Source organism: Rhinatrema bivittatum, chromosome 10, assembly GCF_901001135.1.
Source record: "Rhinatrema bivittatum chromosome 10, aRhiBiv1.1, whole genome shotgun sequence".
Classification (NCBI taxonomy): domain Eukaryota; kingdom Metazoa; phylum Chordata; class Amphibia; order Gymnophiona; family Rhinatrematidae; genus Rhinatrema; species Rhinatrema bivittatum.
The window spans coordinates 99,054,433-99,077,259 of record NC_042624.1 but is presented as its reverse complement, the minus strand read 5'-3'; the positions used below and the strand labels follow the sequence as shown (position 1 = coordinate 99,077,259).

General features: G+C 44.5%; 1 protein-coding gene across 6 annotated transcripts in view; it reads left to right on the top strand.

The window, feature by feature from the left end:
- Nucleotides 1-2,813: 2,813 nt before the first annotated feature.
- IL12RB2 (interleukin 12 receptor subunit beta 2) overlaps nucleotides 2,814-22,827 on the top strand; it is a 58,212-nt gene continuing 38,198 nt past the window's right edge. Inside the window, exons 1-5 of one of the 6 annotated variants that reach the window (XM_029618427.1) lie at nucleotides 2,814-3,035; nucleotides 15,019-15,141; nucleotides 19,400-19,690; nucleotides 20,244-20,358; nucleotides 22,438-22,622. In XM_029618427.1, coding sequence (XP_029474287.1) covers nucleotides 15,066-15,141; nucleotides 19,400-19,690; nucleotides 20,244-20,358; nucleotides 22,438-22,622 — 667 coding nt within the window. In that variant the 5' untranslated portion in view covers nucleotides 2,814-3,035; nucleotides 15,019-15,065. Of the gene's footprint in view, nucleotides 3,036-3,056; nucleotides 3,227-15,018; nucleotides 15,142-19,399; nucleotides 19,691-20,243; nucleotides 20,359-22,437; nucleotides 22,623-22,827 lie in introns of those variants that run through there. The other 5 variants (XM_029618426.1, XM_029618424.1, XM_029618425.1 and 2 more) reach the window with 5 other exon arrangements.

Sequence of the window (22,827 nt, the reverse complement as noted above, 5' to 3'; positions counted from 1 at the left end):
AGTGCCGCTCTGTGCCGGTTACCCCTGTGCTTTCTTGGAAGTCCAATAGGGGCCATAGTACTGCTGCTGTGGGTTGTGATCGCTGCCCCGTGTAGGTTACTTCAGTGCTTCTTCACCATCTTCTGGGCCGCTAGTTGTCTTCTGCTTACTGTATGCTGCTTTCTTTGAATTCTCTTTCTCTTTCCTTTCCTCTTGTGTCACTTGCCATACGGCTTTTGGAGCAAACCCTGCACCATTTTTATAGCCTTTCTCTGGACCACCCCCAGCCTGTCTGCATCCTTTTGTAGGTATGGCTTTCAAAATTGGGTGAAGTCTCAGCAAAGCACCTGTATAGAGAGGCATTATCACCTTTTTTTTTTTTATTTTCTGCTGGTGGTTATGTCTCTATCAATCCCTCTGGCTCTGGCCACCACCTTAGCATGCTGTTTCACTACCTTGGTGTACCTGTCAGCGCATATAAAATGATAAGAGGGTCTGATGCCTGGTTCTGAGCTGAGCACCAGTCTCTCTGTGCAGATTCAAAAAGCAAAAATGGTCAAGAGGCAAGGGCTGTAATTACAATGGTGGACAGGGAAGGCTCCGCTAAATGCCTCTTTCCACTCTGTGACCCCCCCCCTCTGACTGCTCACCAACTTCTTCCACAACTGATAATGGGCACGGTTGAGCCCACAACAAAATGTTTCATTTCACAATTCTGGGGTTACCAGCAGTCAGAGCAGAACTCCTAAAAATCACTGATTTCTCAGGGTACACAAAAGCAGCAGCAACAACAACAACAAAGCACACTTCCTCCAAAAAAATCCCCTGTAGCACAGCATCGACTCCTTTCTCTTTTTCCCATTTAGCATAGGGACTAACCCTTAATCCACCCTCTTCAGGAAAAAACCATAACAAAAACAAAAGAGCAGCTTTCGGTACTCACAAATCCTCATGCATCTTCCCTGGTGAAGGAATGGGATCCCACACAGGTGAAAATCCATGACGCTTCCCAGGCTGCTGAGAAGCACTGCCCAGAAGTGGTCTCTGCAGCTCCCAGAGCCGGGTCCCTGCATGGAGACGAGGGAAGCTTCACGTCTGCTTCCCGCCAAACTCACCTGTTCCCTGTCTCAAATCCCAAATGAGCACCAATTTATATTAAGCCCCTGGTGGTTCTCTCTCAAACACTCCCTTAAAGAGCAACCTTATCTAGCAAATCCTCGTGACAAACCTTGGAAAATGGTGCCCACTCCTCATCTCCAAAGGTAGAGGCCAACAGCATTTCCCCCTTCATGCCTCCATTTCTACTGATCAGGCCTTGTTTTAGGGGTCCGGTCACACTGCAATCATGAGACAGGATCACCCCCGGGTCCTTCTCCTGGTTGACGCACACCAGCCTTTCACCCCTCACTGCATATGGTTCCCTCAAATTTCTACCCCCCTGAATGAATGACCCTGCGCTTTTTTTTTGCACTGGATCTTAACTGCCGAGCATTAGGACCACTCCTCAAGCCTTCTTCGGTTACTTCTCATTCTGTCTACTCCCTCGGGGTGTCCACTTTGTTGCAGATCTTAGGGCATCTCACTATTCACCTTTCTCTTCCCAGAGTAAATTCATTCACCATTCCCCTCTGTCGTCTATCACTAATCGGTTTCTAATCCCATCCACCACCACCTGGGGGTCACGCCTCCCTTCCTACCCCAAGGCTGCTTGTTTATGAACAAGCCTCTCATGGGGGACCGTGTCAAAAAACTTGCTGAAATCCAAGAAAACCATTTCCAGCGCCTCCCCTTGATCTAATTTTTTAGTCGCCTGATCAAAGATATCACTCAGATTTTTCTAACATAATCTCCCCCTGGTAAAACCATGCTGTGTCGGATCCTGGGACTTGCTGAATTCTAGATTTTTCATTATCCTTTCCTTAAGCAGAGTTTCCATTAATTTTCCAACCATCCAGCCCAGACTAACCACCTGTAGTTTCCAACATCTTCTCTAGTATCATTTTTATAAACATAGAAACATAGAAATGACGGCAGAAGAAGACCAAACGGCCCATCCAGTCTGCCCAGCAAGCTACGCAGTTTATCCATTTTTTTTTAATCCCCCCCCCTTTTTTTCTCCCCCTCCCCCGTCACTATTGGCTTCCAGCACCCTCCAGCCCCAATTCCCTTCCACCCCTCCACCAATGCAGAGAGCAGTGCCGTATCCGCATCCCAATGAACATCCAGCTCAATCAGGGGTAGCAACTCCCTTCTCCAGTCCTATAGGATCACACCAGTCACAATAAAATTCTATTAAAACACATCCTTTATCAGAACCACTAGTACCTCTCTGAGCCCCCTTAATGTTCTAGGCTGCATCCCATCTGGCCCCAATTTTGCTAGTTGCACACACACATTCTGTTCTGTAAACAACCAGTGGTCCTTGGATTTAGCAGTGGCAGTATAGTGCTACAGAAGGTGAATGTGTTGAATTAAGCAGTGGTTGCATAGTGCTACAGTGTATGTAAATGCTGGATCCTATTATGCTGCAGGCAATGGTGAAGGTGTCATGTTAAGCGCTGGCTGTATTGCGCTGCAGGGAGTGGAAGTGATGGATTAAACACTACAGTGGCTGTATAGTGCTGCAGAAGGGTGTAAGTGCCAGATTAGGCAGCGGCTGCATAGTGCGGCAGGGAGAGAAGGTGCTAAGTTTAGCAGCCCCTCTATAGTGTCTCAGGAGGGTGAAAGCGCCCCAATCTCTGAAGCCCATCCGGCAGATGCACTCTCGGGAGTGCCGAACAGGGGCGGTGCCCCGGGAGGGCGGGGCGGAGGCGGAGTCTCGCTGAAGGTGTGCGGGAGGCGGGGCCAGCCCTCCTCGCTGCACCCGGGAGATTCCCTCCAGGGGGAGACCCAGCCGTGGCTCGGAGCCAGGAGAGCCATCCGCAGGGGGGGGGTGCAGGACTCGGAAGCCATCGGTCGCCGGCCCCGCGAGGCGAGAGAGCGGCAGCAGCAGCGTCGGCTCCGTAATCCCGGGAGAGAGGACTTCCCCCAGTGAGAGCCGGGCTCCTGGCAAAGCGGTGAGCGGTGTCCCTCCGCGTCCGGTGAACCTGAGCGGGAGGAGAGCACGGGTCGGTCCTGGAGGAAAGTCAAGTCCGCGCAGCTCTTATTCCAGTCTCTGAGCGCTTATCGTGGCCTGATAAATAAATCGGGAGTCGGTGGCACGGGCGTTTGGCTAATCGGGAGGCGATGCTTTCGCGCGGCTGAGTTCGTAAGTCTTTAAGCAGAAAGAGCTGCCTTGCGGGGAGGGAGAGGGGCTGGCGGTGCCGGAAGCGAGGGGCTCGGCTGCCCCGATCACATCGTTTCTGTAGTGTTATTTGCTGTATATTATGTTACAGTTTGCTGCTTGGTCTTTTTCGTTAGTTTTTCGTTTTATTTTCATGTCGGAATAGGATTGCTCCTGGGTCAGAGTAAGGAGTTTGCATGCTGATGGTCGGGTGCCGCGGGTGCCTTTCCCTGGATTTGACCCCGCTTGCACTCCGGGCACTTGGTATTACGCCCCCATCCCCTTCTGCCCGCTCTGGATGCTGCGCTCAGAAACGAAGCGGCTCAGACCGCATGCAAAGGTCGCCGGCCTCATGAGGAAGGTCGGAGGCTTCGCGGCTCACGATCGCTTTCACTTTTCCACCTAAATACAGTCGGACTTGGTTTTACTTCCGCAGGAGTCTCTGAGAACGGATCGCTAACCTAGTTTTGCAAGGGCAAATGTTTGAAATCTCTTTAAAAAAAAAAAAAAAAAAGAGCTTGAGTGAGTTGAGCCATTTTTTTCCCTCTGCATTTGTTCAAATGAAAAGGCAAATGTCCGTTCTCGCTCTTCTGCGGTAGATCTTGTTGACCCATCCGGTTGAGGTGGACGGAAATATTTTGTTAAATCGAGATTCTTTCCAGACCGGACTCTCTGAAGATGACCCTCTCTTTCGAAGGTCAAAGTGTCAGAATAATTCAAATTTCAGTAGCAGGGCAGTAATGATAGAAAATGTGTATTTTTGGCCATTTTGTCTCCTGTTTTACAGATGGCAGATATGCATCATAATAATAAAAAAGTACATAAGAACATAAGACTTGCCATATTGGGTCTGACCAAAGGTCCATCAAGCCCAGGGTCCTGTTTCCAACGGTGGCCAATCCAGGTCACCAGTACGTGGCAGGATCCCAAGGGGTAGTGAGATTCCAAGCTGCTTATCCCAAGAATAAGCAGTGGATTTCTGCAACTCCACCTTAATAATTGTTAATGGACTTTTCCTCCAGGAACTTGTCCAAACCTTTTTTAAATGCAGCCACGCTAATAGCTTTCACCACATCCTCTGGCAACGAATTCCAGAGTTTACTTGGATATCAATAAAAATTACTAATTGAAAAAAAGACATTTTCTCTTATTAGTTTTAAATGTATTACCCAGTAACTTCATTGTGTCCCCTGGTCTTTGTACTTTTTCAAAGAGTAAACAACTGCTTAATATTTACTCATTCCATTCCACTCATTAGTTTATAGACCTCTATCATATCTCTCCCCTCAACCATCTCTTCTTCAAGCTGAAGAGTCCTAACCTCTTTAGCCTTTCTTCATAAAGGGGATGGAATTATTCCATCCCCTTTATCATCTTGGTTGCTGTTCTCTGCACCTTTTCTAATTCTGCTATGTCTTTCTTGATATGTGGTGACCAGAAGTGAAGACAATATTCAAGATGAGGTTGCACCATGGAGTGATATTGAAGGTATTATGATATTCTCTGTTTTATTCTCCATTCTCTTCCTAACAATCGATAGCATTCTATTTGCTTTCTTGGCTGCTGCTGCACACTGAGCAGAAAATTTCAACATATTTTTCAATGAAAACACCTAAATCCTTTTCCTGAGTGGTGACTCCTAATGTGGAACCTTGCATTTTGAAGCTATAATTTGGGTTACTCTTCCCTAAGTGCATCACTTGACCACAATAAATTTCATTTGCCATTTGAATGCCCAGACTTCCAGTTTTGTAATGTCCTCTTGCAATTTCTCACAATCCTCTTGTGATTTAACAGCTTTAAATAATTTTGTGTCAGCAGCAAATTTGATCACCTCACTTGCTATTCCCAATTCCAGGTCATTTATAAATATATTAAAAAAAGCAGTGATCCCAGAACAAATCCCTGGGACACTCCACTATTCACCTCTCTCCACTGGGAAAATTTACCATTTAGCCCTATTCTCAGTTTTCTGTCTTTTAAGCAATTTGCAGTCCACAACAGGACATTACCCCCTATCCCATGACTTTTTAATTTCTTAAGATAGCGCTCCTGAGGGACTTTGTCACATGCTTTCTGGAAATCCAGATACACTACATCAACTGGCTCACATTTATCCACATGTAAATTATAAATTTGTTGGCAGTTAGATGGATATTGGCACAACATTTATTGTACTTTTGTATTATCTATGCTTTCATTGTTATTTATGATTTTATGAATGTTTTTTGCCAGACCATTTAGAAATTTTGATTTGCGGCATACATTTTTTAAAAAATAAATGTTTATTTATTTACACCCTCAAAAAATGTAGCAGATTGGTGAGGCAAGACTTCCCTTGGCTAAATCCATGTTGGCTTTGTCCCATTAAACTACGCCTATCTATATGTTCAACAACTTTGTTCTTTATGTTTGTTTCTACCATTTTGCCAGGCCCAGGCATCAGACTCACTGGTGTGTAGTTTCCTGGATCACCCTTGATCCCTTTTTAAAAACTGGCATTATATTGGCAGCTCTCCAGTCTTCAGGTACCATAGATGATTTTAATGATAGTTTACAGGTTTCCAATAGCAGGTCCACAATCTCATTTCTCAGTTCTTTCAGCACTCTGGGATGTATACCATCTGGTCCAGGTGATTTGCTACTTTCTAGTTTGTCAATTTGCCCTAGGACATCTTCCAGGGTCATTGAGATTTGTTTCAGTTCCTCTGAATCATTGCCTTTGAATATAATTTCTGGTATGGATATCTGTCTTACATCTTCCTCAATGAAGACCAAAGAAAAGAATTCATTTAATCTCTTGGCGTTGTCATCCTTACGTGCCCCTTTTACTCCTTGACCAACTGACTCCCTTACAGGCTTTTTTTAATTTTGAATATACTTGTAAAAATCTTTATTATGAGTTTTAGCTTCCATGGCAAGCTTCCTTTCACATTCTCTCTTTGCCTTCCTTATCAGTGCTTTGCATCTAACTTGCCAGTCCTTACTCTCTTTTCTGTTCTCTTCATTTGAATCCCTTTTCCATTTCTTGAAAGATGTTCTTTTATCAATTATAGCCTCTATTACCTCAGCTTTTAACCATTCTGGTAGTCATTTAGATTTCCTCTCACCTTTTCTAATACATGGAATAAATCTGGTCTGGGCTTTCAAGGTGGCATTTTTAAACAATATCCAAACCTGATCTAAACTTTTAAACTTTGCAGTTGCTCCTTTTATTTATTTCCTAACCATTTTCCTCATTATACCATAATCACCTTTTTGAAAATTAAATGCTCTCACAATAGATTTCTTTAGTGCGCTCCCTCCAGTTATTAAGTCAAATTTGATTAATTTGTGATCACTATTGCTAAGTGGCTCCAACACTGTTACCTCTCACACCAAATCCTGTGTTCCACTAAGGACTAAGTCTAAAATAGTTTCCCTTCCTGTTGGTTCTTGTACCAGCTGCTTCATGAAATGGTAATTTATTTCATCCAAGAACTTTACCTCTCTGGCATGTTCTGATGTGACATTCACTCTGTCAGTACTAGGGTAGTTGAAATCACTCATTGTTACTGTGTTTTGTTAGCTTCCTTGTTTGTTCATTCTGGCAAGGTGGCTGGTAACACATCTCCACTGCTATTTTATTCCCCTTTTAACCTGGAATATCTATCCATAAAGTTCCAAATTTGCATTTTGTTTCCTGCAGAACTGTTATCCTGTTTGACTCAATGCTCTCTAACATATAATACCACCACTCCACCAAGTTGATCCATCCTATCATTTCAATATAATTTATACCCTGGCATTACAGTATCCCAGTGGTTGGCCTCCTTCCACCAGGTCTCTGAGATGCCAGTTATATCTACCTCTTCGTCCAGTGCTATGTACTCTAACTCTCCCATCTTATTTTTTACTCTTCTAGCATTTGTATACAGACATTTCAAAGTATGTTTTTTTTGTTTGTATTAACGACCTGCTCATCAGATGTCGGGTAATTTGAAATCTTTCTACACTTTACTTAAAGGCACCTGTCCCACTTTAGCATTTATTGCAACCTCTCTACTGAGATGCCCTAATTTCACCATTCTCTTAGTATCCTTCAAACATGCATCATTCTGAACCATGAGTTTCTGAGTGACTGTCAGCTTTCCCCCATCATCTAGTTTAAAAGCTGCACTTTTACTTTTTAAAGGTCAGTGCCAGCAGCCTGGTTCCATTCTGGTTAAGATGGTGCCCATCCTTTCTGGAAAGGCCCCCTCCCTTCCCCAAAATGAAGCCCAGTTCCTAACAAACTTAAAACCCTCTTCCCTGCACCATCGTCTCATCCAGGCATTGAGACTCCGGAGCTCTGCCTGCCTCTGGGGTCCTGCACGTGGAATGGGGAGCATTTCTGAGAATGCAACCCTGGGGGTTCTGGATTTCAGCTTTCTACCTAAAATCCTAAATTTGGCTTTCAGAACCTCCCTCCTGCACGTTCTTATATCATTGGTTCCCACATGTACCAAGACAGCCGGCTCCTCCCCAGCACTGTCTAAAATCCTGTCTATGTGATGTGGGAGATCCACCACCTTCGCACCAAGGCAAGCAAGTAACCAAGTAATCCTCTCATCCACCCAGCCATCAACCTTCCTAATAATCGAATCACCAACTACAACGGCTGTCCTAACCCCTTCTTCTTGGGCAAGTGCCCCGGGAGACCTATCTTCGTTGCAGGGCAGGTCCTAGCTACAGGATTGCTTCCTGTCTCACCACGGTGATGCTCTCCTTCCAGGTAACGTTTCTCCTCCAAGACAGCACAGAGCCCGTGCCGCCTGGGGGGGGAGGCACCAGCAGCAGTGAGCCGGGATGTGGTGTACCACAGGGAAAGGTGCATGTGACTGCCGGTGACCCCGAGCCCACTGGCGGCCGAAAAATAGGGAGAGAGGCCGTACAGCCGCCAGTGGATCTCATCCAACAGCTGAGCAGTGAATACCCTTCCCCTTGTCCGTGCAGGCCCGCTGTATTAGAATCCGCAAGAATAGCACATTCTCTAAGCTAATCTCGCGATGCACAAATTCCATTTGCCACTAATTTTAAAATATTTTTATTAGTTATAATTGATGTTTTATGTTTCTTGTTTTTATTTGTTTTATAAAGAATGGTGGTTCTGTTTTTCCATTGTTACACACAGAGTCTGGCTTCTTGGGGTTTCCATTTGAGTTTTTGCGAGCATATTGTTGGTTCTAGTTTGTGATCCTTTATTCTGTATTTGGAGAGGGTTTGTCTCTCCTCCGTGCGTGTGACCAAGGTGAGAGATTCTGCTGGGGTGTAAGGATCTATAGCAATCAGGTTTGTTTCATTTCCCAGTAGGTGGTGTATTGGTATTCTGGGACCCTGTGTAATATTTACCTGTGCTTTTTCACAGGTAGAATCCTTGGTGTTACTACTGTTCTGTTATGATAGGTTTGTTGTATAGAGTTTGAGGGTCTATTTTGCAGGATTTTGTGTTAGTTCACAATGTGTCTGGCAATGGAAGGAGTTTGTGCTTATGTTACTATGAGGTACCTGTCTGGACGTGGTGTAGTATCTGCCTCTGTGTTTGTGTGTATCTGATTGCTCCTTTCAGCAACCTGAAGAGAAACAAAACTGGAATTTTGAGTTTCTGGCTGGCAGTGTGATTGTCTGCTATTTGGCAAACAGTTCAACAGCTGATTGGTTGGTGAGAGACTTTGACATCATTACACACACACACACACACACACACACACACAAAAGGAGGCAGTATAAATCAAAAATCCAAGTGTTCAGTGTACTAAACAGAATAAAAAAGTGAACACCATTTACAGAAATTTCAATTACACAAATCTTATACAATTAAATATCAAAAAATACTTTATTCAATATATTCTTATATAAATTGCACATGAAAAACAATTCAAAATAGACTTGAAACAGCAATTCTGATATCAGGAGAATCCTAAAACCTTCTGATTTTCTTATGAGAAGCTTGATAATGTGTTCCACGGATGATAACGCTGCACAAAATATCCTTATAAATGTCTTTATAGCCTGGCATAATAACAGATAATGTCTAAAAAAAAATTAAGATGGTTCACCAAACACGTAGGCCTCATTTCAGTTTTCTTGTCAGAAGCTGCAGTGAAAGGAAGGCTCAGGAGTTTGTCTAAATTGAATATACAAGTTATTTTGTGGTCCACTACATGAATGGTTAAGATTGTGTTTAACACTGGCATCCTATGTTTGCATGATCCATCATTTATTTATCTCTTACCTCCTGAAGAAGCCTTAATAAGGCGAAATGAAGGTTCTTTGTTGATGAGAGTTTTGTTTTGCATAAAGCCCAGCTGGCATTGATGATACAACCGTGCCTTTAGTAACGTGAAACTAAAAAATCATTTTGAATTTCTGTGAATTCATGATGGATTAGACCTTAAGGTTGTAGTTTTTAAGTCTAAATTTTTTTATAAAGTATCTGTTATTGTGCCAGTATTTCCTGATATTTTTTATGTTTTAAGAAGAATTGTAATGTTTCTGTTTTTCCATTGTTACACTGCATACATAGACTGGCCTGTTATGGTTTACAGTTCAGTTTGTGTCCGCACATTTGTATTACTACTTTATGATCATTTTATTCTGTATTTGGTGAGAGTCTGACTGACTGTGTGCAGGGGTGGGCAATTCCGGTCCTCGAGGGCTGCAAACCGGTCGGGTTTTCAGGATATCCCTAATGAATATGCATTAAAACGATTTACATACGACTGAGGCAGAGTGCATGCAAATCTCTCTCGTGCATATTCATTAGGGATATCCTGAAAACCCGACCGGTTTGCGGCCCTCGAGGACCGGAATTGCCCACCCCTGAATGTGTCATTTCTATGTTGGGATCTAGAGAAGCTTGATTTGTTCTGTTATCCTAATAGGAGGTATATTGGTGTTTTAGGGCCTAGTGAAATGTTTGCAGGGTCACCTTTTCATAGTATTGTAACTGTTTGAGTGCTGGCAGTTAGTGCTGTTTTGGAATGGGAGGTTTATTATATGTTGTGCTTGGAGGTGGACCCTTGTGCTGGAGCAGTGGAAAACTGCTCCCTGGTAGGGACCAGGAAGCACCTGTCCCCAGGGGGCAGAGCACAGGAGGAGACAGAGGCTAGGATGAGCTTCACCACTAGAAGCCAGCGGACCCCCGGGTGGATCCTGTAGGGACCAGGGCTGCTTGGACTTAGGTGGGCCTCGCAGGGTCTCCCGGAGAGGTAGTAGAGAGGTGTGCCCACGAACAGCAAGGGAGTGTGATCGGACACTAGGCTGTAGGTCTGGAGGAGCAAGGAAGGCCAGTACAGCATAGGCGATGACAAGGCAAGAGACAAAACCAGAATGAGGAGATGTGGTCAATGGCAGCCAAGGTCAGAATCCGAGGATCAGTCCGAGGAGCAGTTAACGAAGCATGGGTCAGGTTCCAGAGGTCAGATGAGGTCACAAGGCAGGCAGAGGTCAGGATCCAGGCAGCGAACAGAATGGTCAAGGAGCAGGCCGAGGTCAGTACCAGAGAGACAGTCTGAGGGTACTACCTGGGGAGACAGGACAGACAGACGCTGGAACAGGACGCTGGACAAGGCTGGAACAGTAGGATGCTGCAACAAGACTGGAACAAGACTGTGAACGCAGTGGCAAACTAGTACACTTACAGTGCCGACCCAATTGCCAAGGCAAGGAAGTGCAGGCAGGGACTTCCTTATATCGTACGTTCAATCAGGGCGCGCCGCGGAGCTAAGACCCGCCCCTGGCTCTACAAGAGGCCGGGCGGTCCGCGTGCGTATGTAAATATAATATACATGCTGTTATGTATTTATTTGATGCACACTCTGCCTTGCAGAGTGTGCATCAGTTCATAGGTTCATAGGCCGCTGCTCTAACCACTAGGCTACTCCAGGGGCGAACTCCGGCATGAGGCCTGGTGCGCAGTGGAAGGCCCGGCGACCGCTGCCGCGGGCTGCCCAGGCCTGGAGGAGTTCGCAGCTGCTGCTGGGGAGGCCGACCCATGACCTGCAGAGGAGCTAGCGAGGTGAGCAGGCCCGTGTGCTGGCCTGGCGCGGACGGGGCGCGCAACATTATATGGTAATTGTAATTTAGTTTGCTCACGGCTTTCTGAAGCCCAAGCCCATAGCCAACATGCATTACAATAATCCTACTATCATATGTGCTATGGCTTTTATGCAGGGGTTTCTGGTTGGCACCACAGCAGTGCATGTAAATATAATATCCATGCTGTTGTGATATTTTTACTTTAAAAAAAAATGTGTTTTGAGTGTGTGTGTTCATGTAAAATCTTTTATTATAAATGCCTAATTTGAAATTGTGTCTGGAGAGGGCAATGATAGGGGGAAGGCTGGGCTGAAAGCTGTAAGATTCACTTAGGGTGCCCAATACCCTTGCGGTGACCCTGATTAGTAAAAGAACACAAATTCAATGTTTTAAAAAAAAACAAACCAGAATGAGGAGGGGCCAGCCCAGTAATTGTTTGCACAGGGCTGCAGGAAAGTTAGCACTGGCCGTGCATGGCGGTGCCCTGAGGTGATGCGCTGGCGGGGTTCCCATCCCTCCCCAGTGAAGAGACCCCCACACGGTGATGCGCTGGCGGATGATGGGGAAAGGAGAAAGGAGGGGTCCCACAGGGGAGACAACACTGAGTGCTTTGTGCAAGGAAGTTGCAAATATAAGATTTTAATAAATAAATGAATGAATGAAAATTGGCCCCCAGGCACCGGAGACCCTTGCTACGTCCCTGGAGCAGCCTAGTGGTTAGAGCAGCGGCCTGTGAACCAGGCTAGCCAGGGCTCAACTCCCTCTTCTGCTCCTTATGACCTTGTGCACCCCCTACTGCCTCCAGTACCAACATAAACTGTGAGCCCTCGGAAGACAGAGAAGTACCTACAGCACCTGAATGCAATCCACTCTGAAGTGCCTGCAAGGCAGAGTGTGCATCAAATAAATACGTCTTTCCTTTGATGATCATATCCTGTATTAATAACACCTCCTCTTTAACTAGCATCTGACACAGCAGCCCCTGTCCCCTCCGGTGGGTTTTGCATGTTGTGTGATGTCAGGCTGTTTGCGCTCCTTACTCTGCATTTTCAGTTTATTGGAAGAGATGTGCTTTACTATAATTGCATTTTTTTTTTTAAGTGATTGCTCATAAGAGCAGGAGTGGGCCGGTAGATTTACCACTGCAGTTAAGGGTGAGGAGGGGTAACCTTCCTCTCGTCTCTGAAAGACTTTGTACGGTGGCCAGAACAGGAGCTGAAGGACTGTCGGAGAACAGTTTTCTTGCTGTCCACCTTTTTGTGCTTGCTTTTTTTTTTTGCATATCCCTGACTTGGTTAATTCAGCGTTTTATTTCTGTTGCAATCTTGCGAAAATCATCATCCAGGTTGAAAATGTTCTGGGGGAAATTTGGCTATTAGCAAGATGCTGCAGCTGCACATCTGCATTTGGCTTCTTCTAGCTGTGCAAGATCTGGGTTTCTTTTTATGGCTGGGCTTAGTAATTATGCCAAATGAATATTTTCAGCTATTATATAGCTTACGACCTGTGCTAATTCAACCGTTGGTCTGTAGGTATTCCTACATGATAGATGAATGTGTGCTTTTCTGCAATAGGTTAAAGATTTTCGGGAATTAAATTGTGAAGGAATATCAAGATAAATGTCTTACTTAAAATGTCATTTCTGAGATAATTTGTTGATTTCTGCTTTATTTTTTAATGTAATTTATTCTACCTCATCTTGTACAGTTTATTGTATGCACTGATGTTCAATAAATAAGTAACTGGATCTTATCAGGACATTTGGGGTATTTTCCAATGGCAGCGTGCAACAGTATAAATGTTAAATGTCTAACAGCAGTCAGGATGACTACTACTGTGATGATTATTATTATTTTGAACAATATTTTTATTGAAGGGTACAACAACAATAATACGCACCGTTATTTTGGCATAATACAACAAGCAGAATGGAAAAGATTAAGTATAATTAATAGAACACACCATTAATATAATTTCTTGCTATACGCCGGTTATCATATATCCAAAATCCCCCACACTCACAACATGCACACCCATATCAGTCATTCTAACACTCACTCCAATCAGCTACTGATCATTGCTAGCAGCATCTTAAAGACATCCTTATCATTACATTTTCATAGTATGTCCAGAAGAAAAATTGGGTCAAAGCATTTTTTATACTTTTCCCATAGTTGAAAGTATCTTTTTGGTTTTGAAAGAATCCTGTAATCTTTTTTTTTTTCTTTATGTTGTTGTATTGATTCTAAAGCTGCGAGATTTAACATTACCAAGCACTAAAAGAGGGCAATTCATCATTGTGCCAATGTGAGGGAATAATCTTCTTTACCAATGTTACTGAAGCAACAATAAATCGACAGCCACCCTTCGGCAAAATATTGTTTCTGTCAAATAGATCTATATATAGCAACCTGCCATCCCAATTCACAGTAGCTCCCAACATTTTTTCAATAAATGTCATCACCTGATTCCAGAAAGCTTGTAGTTTTATGGCACTCAGTGAACTCAGACATGACATAAGTTACCGGCAAAGTAATTACACTTTAAACAAATGCTCAAATCCCACACTCCGGTAATATAATGACAATGTAATGTTTAAAATTGAATTTCTCTAAGATCAGCAGGTAATAAATACTAATATATTGCCTCAAAAGCAGTGCTGATATCAGTGTCATCCACAACTAAACCCAAGTCTGAGCTCCAGTGCATTGCCAATCTAGACAGAGGGGACGAGCTAAGTTGTTGACTAAAAGCCGCTACCCGTATACCCATTTTATTAAATTTGGGAACCGTATCAATAAACGTTTCATCAGCCTCAGAGAATCTGAGTAATCTAAGATCTCTGTTGCATAATTTTAAGGAATAACAACAAATTTGTAGCTAGGTGAAGAAGTGATTGGTAGGAATTTCCCATTGATCCCTCAGTTGTTGGAATAAATGCATGCAATTCAGCTCTGGACCAGTTAAATGGTCTACTCTAAACAATAAAGAACCTTCTTTTCCCATGCATGAAACTTCGAACTATCTAGCCCTATAGGAAAATCCCTATTGCCCGTAAAAAAAAAAATAACAAAGGGGACCCATATGTGTTTTGTATAGCTTTTCCCTCCACCATTTCATACTGTCCAAAAGGCTGTAACCCAGAACTGAGAGAGATCCAGCAAGCAGGTAGCATCTCTGGGGAGATGTGAAACGTTAATGAGCTTCGAGGGTCTGGCCCGCTCCTCCAGCAGCCCTTCTCCGCCAAACTTATATTTCAACGACACCCACCCTTGAATACATCGCGTGAGACTCGCTGCGTTATATATTCGTACATCAGCTATGACCAGGCTGCCGAGTGTGTGTTTTTTTAATTTCCCGTTAAAGTGTCTAATTTTAACCGAGCCCTTTTATTGCCCCAGATAAATGAAGAGGACCGTAGTTCTAGGCGATTTCACTTCTAAATTTCTTAACCAGTGGCTCCACTCCCGGCTGTCAAGAAATTATAGGGCCGGGGATAGGGCTATCACAGTGCTGCGGCCCCCCCCACCCCCGCACCCCAAAGCATGGTGCTCTATGCAGTAGAACCTGTCCTCCCCTTCAGGACAGCCTTGTAGACGACCTTTCCTGTTACCTTTAGAAGTTTTGATTGTGAGTTGCCATTGGCCTGTATTTCATGTGGTTGCATAACGCCGGAGTTACTTTGTGCTCTGAAGTAGAATCTGAACTTGTCTTTCCAGGGGGAAGGTGCTTCGGGTTTCCTTTTGAAGACGTAGATGTTACCCCCATGGAGTGTGCTGTCAGACTGCACTGGATTGCCATTAACCTGACAATGATCTGGATTTTAGCAAAAGCAGAAGTGGGTAAGAACCAGTTAGCTATTTATTTTTAATTTCTAAATTAAACCTGTGAGAAAAGTGCTGCTCAAACCAGAGAAATGGTTTCCTGTTCTTCTTCAGTGCCCGTATTAGTGCAGCCACTGCAGCAAAACATTTCTTTAGCTCAGTGGTTCTTAAGCCGGTCCTCCGTCCAGGTTTTCAGAATCACCACAATGAATATGCATGAGCTGCACTGGCATGTACTGCCCCTGGGGTGAGGGCCACTGACTTACTGTATATCGTTTTGATGAGAGATTAACAGAATCTTCTAAGATTTCCCTGTTCCTGTTCAGATTGGTTTTAAATTCCTCCACAGATATTCAGGGTTTCTATTTTGCAAAAGCTCCTTCTGTTGAGCTCTGCATATAGATAAAGCGAGGTCCTGCTCTGTCATTCTTTCTGAATGCTGCTTTCAGATACCGTGTCATACAGCTGGTCCTAGAGGGCCACAAACAGGTCTGGAGGCCAGGATAGCCATCATATGCCTGACACTAGACTGCAGAATGGGGAATCGGAAGGGCCTTGTGCAGCAGTGACATCTCAGAGTGGCAGGGTGGTCCATGCCCTACGGATCCGGGCTAGAGGGAGGCTGCATGTCTATGTTTCAGGTTTCCCACGTGATCCGTGGGAGAGGAGGGTCCCCTTCCTGCAAGAAGATCCAACACGAAGGAAAAGGAGAGGATTTGTCCGGGTCAGCTCTGCTATCAGCGAGTAACTGTAGAAGTGAGAGAAGGATTCTCTAGGTCTGGAGATGGAAAGGTCTTTCTGTGACTTCTAGGTGTGTCCAGAATGATTTGGAAAGTAACTTAAGCAACATAAGAACACTGTCTGCAGATGGGATTTTGATAACCTGAAGAACCATATTTGTTTGGAGTTCTGCTCTGGGCTTGTATATTTATTTTTTCATTTGATTTTTGTACCCATTGATCTTGAATTCTTTTGAGTAAATTCTGGTTTTCTTTTTGGGACACATCACCTTGAGTATAGACTGTTTTATTTTGTTCAGTGTGATCCTCATAGGACCCTACCCTCGCACACTGAGGACAAGTCTCCCAGGGCTACTGCCCAGGAGGGAAGGGTTAGGTTGCCCATCATAGTTGGTGATTCAGTTTATTAGAAATGTAGATAGCTGGGTGGCTGGTGGATGTGAGGACCACCTGGTAACTTGCCTGCCTGGTGTGAGGTCACTTAGATAGGATTATAGACAGTGCTGGGGAGGAGCCAGCTGTTGTGGTACATATGGGCACCAACGACATAGGAAAATGTGGGAGGGAGATTCTGGAAGCCAAATTTAGGATTTTAGGTAGCAATCTGAAATCCAGAACCTCCAGGGTAGCATTCTCTGAAATGCTTCCTGTTCCATGCACAGGTCACCAGAGGCAGGCAGAGCTCCGGAGTCTCAATGCGGGGATGAGACGATGGTGCAGGGAAGAGGGATTCAGTTTTGTAAGGAACTGGGAAACCTTTTGGGGAAGGGGGAGACTTTTTTTTCCAAAAGGACCGACTCCACCTTAACCAGAGTGGAATCAGGTTGCTGGTGATAGCGTTTAAAAAGGAGATAGTGCAACTTTTAAACTAGAACAAGGGGAAAAGCTGACAGTCACTCAGCAGTGCATGGTTTGGAGGAATGTATCTGTGAAGGATACTAATGAAACAGGAGAGTTAAGGCATCTCAACAGAGAAGTTCCAATAAAAGCAAATGTAGTCCATGTGCCTATAAGTAAAGAATCACCTGAGCTAAAGGATTTCAAATTATCCCGAGGAGCAGCAAGTAATAAAACAAAAAAATTGAGCCAAGGTAGGTAAGCTTTAGGGGATGGGGAGGAAGGGGAGGGAAGGTTAGGCAGGGAGTTAGGGAAGTTCCCTCCCAGTCCGCTCCTTAATTGGAGCGGACTGGGAGGGAACTGGGGAAGGCCTAATTGCATTGCTGTGCAGCATTTGCGAAAGTACCCCCTCTTGTGCACGCCGTGCGCACATGCGCACACGGATTATAAAATCTGGCTCCTCAATATGTACACGCTGGGAAGTGTGCGCACATGGATGAGTGCTCACATTTTAAAATCTACCCCTTAGAGTGTATAGCAGTGAATGATGAGACCTGGTGGAACGAGGATAACCAATGGGACAATGCTATATCAGGGTACAAATTATATCGCAATGATAGGGAGGATCAACTTGGTGGGAGTGTGGCACTTTATGTTCGGGAGGGTATAGATTCCAACAGGATAAAGATCATACAAGAGACTAAATGCTCAGTAGAATCTATATGGGTAGATATCACATGTGTGTTGGGTAAGAGTATAGTGATAGGAGTATACTACCGTCCACCTGGCCAAAATGATCAGACAAATGATGAAATGTTAAGAGAAATCAGGGAAGCTAACCAATTTGGCAGTGCAGTAATAATTGGAGATTTCCAGTACCCCAATATTGACTGGGTAAATGTAAATCAGGACATGCTAGAGACATAAAGTTCCTGGATGGAATAAACGACTGCTTCATGGAGCACTAGGTTCTGGGCATCATAGTGGATAACACATTGAAATCATCAGTTCAGTGTGCTGCGGCAATCAAGAAAGCAAACAGAATGTTGGGAATTATTAGAAAGGGAATGGTGAATAAAATGGAAAATGTCATAATGCCTCTGTATCGCTCCATGGTGAGATCGTACCTTGAATACTGTGTACAATTCTGGTCGCCGCATCTCAAAAAAGATATAGTTGCGATGAAGAAGGTACAGAGAAGGGCAACCAAAATGATAAAGGGGATGGAACAGCTCCCCTATGAGGAAAGGCTAAAGAGGTTAGAGAATAGCCACTGCCATTAGCAATGGTTACATGGAATAGATTTAGTTTTTGGGTACTTGCCAGGTTCTTATGGCCTGGATTGGCCACTGTTGGAAACAGGATGCTGGGCTTGATGGACCCTTGGTCTGACCCAGTATGGCATTTTCTTATGTTCTTATGTGTGATTTATGCTTTCACACAGACAGGTTGTGTGTGGTGTTTTCAGAGGACTCAGGAGTAGGACTGTGAAGTGCAGCGTCAGCTGCAGAAAAGGGTCACATAAAGAGAGTCTGAAAGCATGTTAGGAGCCAGAGAGTAAGTGCAAATTTGTGATTTAAAGAGTCAATAAATAGAGGAAGTGCTCGGGGAGAGAGTCCCAAACATTAGAAATTCCAGGACTTCAAGCTCCTCCAGGCTGTGCAGGAGAGGGAGCATGGAAAACTCCTCCCCAAAAAAGCACCAGGAAAGAAAATCCTCCTCCGCTTTCAGAAAAAAAAGAAAGGCTTCTGGGTGGTGAGAATGCAGCCCCTCCCAGACGTGTTCTCTTTCTCTCCTCCTGAGCAGGGAAACCCCCACCCCAAACTCCAGAGTTTCAGTAAAACCCGGCTGTTTCCAACTCTTGAAGCCTCCCTGCCAGATCCAGGTGGTGATACAACAGGAATCGACTTCTCGCTTTCTGCAGGCTCGCTCGTAGGTTAGGTGACAGACCTCCCTGCCCTCTCCCCTCTCCACTTCTCATCCAGACAACTCCTAGGAGGGGCCTCACAGGGATGGGCTAGGCTAGGGACCACGCTATTGACCTAGTGGGCTCCTGAGGATCCTGCACTGCTTTTTAAGGAAGGATTGCTTATTTTCTTTCTATAGAGAAAGTGTCCTTAATTAGCAAAATAAAAACTGAGAAAGATATCACTGACTCCATCGGCTGGGATTCTTGCCCTGGTGTAAGACGGTGCTAAAAAGGTTCACCAGAGCCCTCCCCATCAGAAGTCAATCTTCCACATCTTGTATCCGTCCACCAAAGTCCATTTCTTTCCACTTATGAGCCCATCTCATCACCCCTGCACCGTGCAAGGGCCATCCTCGAGCACTGGGCAGACCAGAAGGTGTTGCACGGTCTGCCTCTCGCCACAGTTGCATCCCCATTTCACCCATGCCAGCTCATGATCTGCCAACTTGGGTAAGGTTGCGATGCTGCTTTGTGCTATGCTCTGTCTGACTGGCACATGCAGCCTCTCCAAGAATGTCCCTGTCTGTTTTCTGGTAGAAGAAAGTGAAGTTTACTTTCAAGAGCACTTACCCCATCAGCTATCAGCACATTTACTTACCGTACTTGTCTTAGCAGCTGTGGATCAGGTTTCTTTACTCCTCTGCTTAGGTGTCCTTGCTCCTTTAAGTTCTGTAAAGAAATGACAAGGGTGCACAGGAGACTGACTGTAGTCATCTCTTTTCTCTTGAAGAAGTATGCAAGAGGGGGAACGTCAGTGTGAGCCACGCTTCCTTGATACCTCTCGGATCGACCATCACTGTCTCCTGCTCTCTATTGCCGGGAGAAGGCTGCCGAAAACATCCCAGCCATCTTAAAATATACCAAAGAAACGAGAACCTCCTCTTGATGCAAAAGCACAACCAGACGTCAGTAAGCCTCGAGATTAAAGATGTGGGAAAATCCACCTTCACCTGCTATTTGAACTGTAACCCCAACAGTGAAGACAAAATATTGATCTGTGGGATTTATATAGAGGTTGGCAGTAAGTATCTTCTCTCACTCTCTCTCTCTCACTGAGCAATGTTTCCCAGCATTTCTGCAAGGAGTCAAGGATCCCATGCTAGTTCACCCAAAATAAAATGAACCAAAAGACAGCCAGCAGAGTAGTTGGGTAGAGCTGATACTTTGTAGAAAGTTAGGAAATGCTGAAACCACTGTGATTTTGTTCTGCAATGAGAAGGTATTATTGCTTTATGTACGATTTCATGATAGAATTTTGAGATCTTCCTGGCTTTTCTGTTCAGTGAGCCTTAGGCCATCTCTGTTCAGGGTCTGATTCCATCAGAGTCCAGATATGCCCTTACCCATCTATTCGGATCAATCTCCAGTCAATGCTGACCAATACTCCCTCCCACACCCATTTCTAGCTACATAGGCTGGGTCCACCTCTTTGTCTTCTCTGTTCAGAAGGTCTGAATTGTACTTGTAATGCTCTCGTAGGAGGACCTTTGTGACTCTCTTGGATGCTTCAGCTGTTAACGTTTTGCACATCAAACATCCCGAAGAAGGAATCTCTCTCTGTTTTTTCCTATCAGCTCCTCCAGATCAACCCAAGAATCTAGCCTGTGACCAGCCTGGAGGGCAGGCACACATTGTGTGCACATGGGACAAAGGGAGAAATTCCTACATAAAGACGACATATCTGTTAGAGTAAGTACTGAATGGCGTGTAAAGCCCAAGTCAGATCTTTTCCAGAGCTGCCTGTTCCCTCAATACAGGGGATTTATGTGCCATTAACTGTGTAAATATGGTATATGGAAAATATTTTTCATTTACATATCTTGGTGTCCTACTACTGTTGGAAAAGGACCGGGCTTCTTTTTTTGTAATTACGTTGTGAGACAAAAAAAGGGATTAGGGTATTTCCTTCAGTTCTGTAAGCAGGGTTGTCTGGCCATTGATTGCTGTTGATCTGCTGAATTAAAGTGGCTCCTACAAATCAAGGCACATTCTGCAACCCTTTATTTATTTATTTATTTATTTAAAGAAAAAACCATTAAAGCTAACAAAACCTAACAAGAACCTTTTCCTACCGTGTGCTGAGCAAAGCTGGTGAATGTCTCAGGTACAGACGCGGTAACGCGCCTCGCCCCGCTCACATGTGTACAGTTCTGTGTGAAGATCCCTCGGGAGTTGCCATGGTGATTGCACTGTCACCAGCTGGGTCACCCAGGGCCACCCTGGAGCCGTGTGGCATCGCTGTCAGCATGACGGCGTGGCTATGCGTCTTTTCTTCCACCGGTCTAAGTTTTTGTTTTTTTTCACGGTGCATTCCTGCTGCCGGCTGCATGACGCAGGGAGGGCTCGGTCAGTCCACTGGATGTTGCAGCAAAGGCAGGAGATGCAGTCCGATGGTTAGAGCTTGGGGCTGGAGTTTAGGGCCTGCTGGATTTGAATAGCAGCTCTGTCGCCACCTTCCTGGGGAGCAGTTTCAGTGGGGTCTTAGTGCAACTGTAAGGCTATAACTTATGCCCAGATTTTTTTTTTTTTTGATAAGAGGTATAGTCATGGCAGATCCCAACCTCATATGGATGGAAAAAAACCAAGTGCACTGAAATGTTATGAAATGGAGGAAGGGGGTGACACAGCGAGGCTGGACCTTTTCATTGGATAGAAATTCTGCCAGTCAGCGCGCAGCACTGATGAAGCACTGGACCTGGTTGCCATTCTCTTGGCCCAGCTCCATTCTGATAAAATACAGCTTCAAGTAGCAGTACGGGAAATAAAAATGAAATAATTAAATTGGCGGCTGTTAAACAAAATTTTAAAAAAAAAGATACCCCCCCCACACACACACACACACCCCCACTGGTATCACTACAGTTTTTATTTGGATTACAGCCTTTCAAGTTTTTTTAAAACTGGCAGGAAGCTAAGTAAGGCAGCGGTGCTGCTGTGCTGATCCTCATCAGAAACCTTAGCAGGTGTCGCACGTGTGCATATGAAGCATGAATTCAGCACAAACGGTTGAAGAATAGACTTAACAGAAGAAGATATTTAAAAGCAAGGATTGTGCCCATAACACCTTCTATTACAAAAAAAAACAAACCCAACGCAAATTAGAAGAAACAAGTCAGAAAAGAATTGTGAAGCAATTTGTGTATGAGTGCTCTTGGAAAATATTATGTCATTTTCTAGCTTTTATATAGATTTAGCGGTCCTGAAAATGTGGTTGCTGTAGGTTGAATGGTTTGGGAAATCCTGTGAACACAGATAGACAAAGCAAATACTAAGGTGATTTTTTTTTTTAAAAGCCACTAATAAAATATCTTAAGACAGAAAAGAAAGGACGCCTCAGAAAATGAATAGGAAAAGGCATTGTCAAGCGAAGAAGCAGACATTGATTTGTTAGGCAGTCCTGCTGGGGAAAGATCAGGAGGGACATGAGCCGGTCCAATGCCTTCCCAGGCCTGAGCTAGCATTTCATATTCGTCTGCTCCTTTCGTAAAAAAAAGGAGGTAAAAAATTCTGCAATTTTATAAAAACACCTCAACATTAGCCTAGGCCCTCACAATAGGAAAAATATCATTAAAATGCTGAGTGTGGTTTGGGTTTTTTTTAGTTTAAGGCTGGGGGAATGAGCGCTTAATTCTTTTTTGGGTCTGTGACTTGCGATCTCCTGCGCTGCTCACCCAGAACCGCACGCTGAACATCTGAGGACACACAGAACGGCTAGAAAGCGTGAGTACAACAACGGCTTGAAATAAATAATTTCCTTGTGTGTTTCAGGTTGAAGAATGAGACAGACAGTTTCAGCTCCACTTTTTCGGGCTACTGGAACAACCTCTCCTCTGGGTCTCTGCCTCTCCCAGCCTCCATGGTTCCTGCCTCGAACTACACAGCTCTTGTAACTGCCTCAAACAGTCTCGGCACCGCTGTGTCGGCGCCACTCCCTGTCACGTTTTTCGACGTAGGTAGGGGAGATCATTTTCCCGTAGCTTGTGCTTTGATATCTGGTTAATAAATGGCCTCCTTCTATGGAGGCAGTGGTATTGCTTCATATAAATACAGACTATAAGGGCAGATAAGGACCGCAAGGCCTAATTTGCTTCTTTTTGCAAATGTTGTAGACTGCATTGATCATCTGGTAACCTTCTAGGCCCTATAGGATCTCTATTT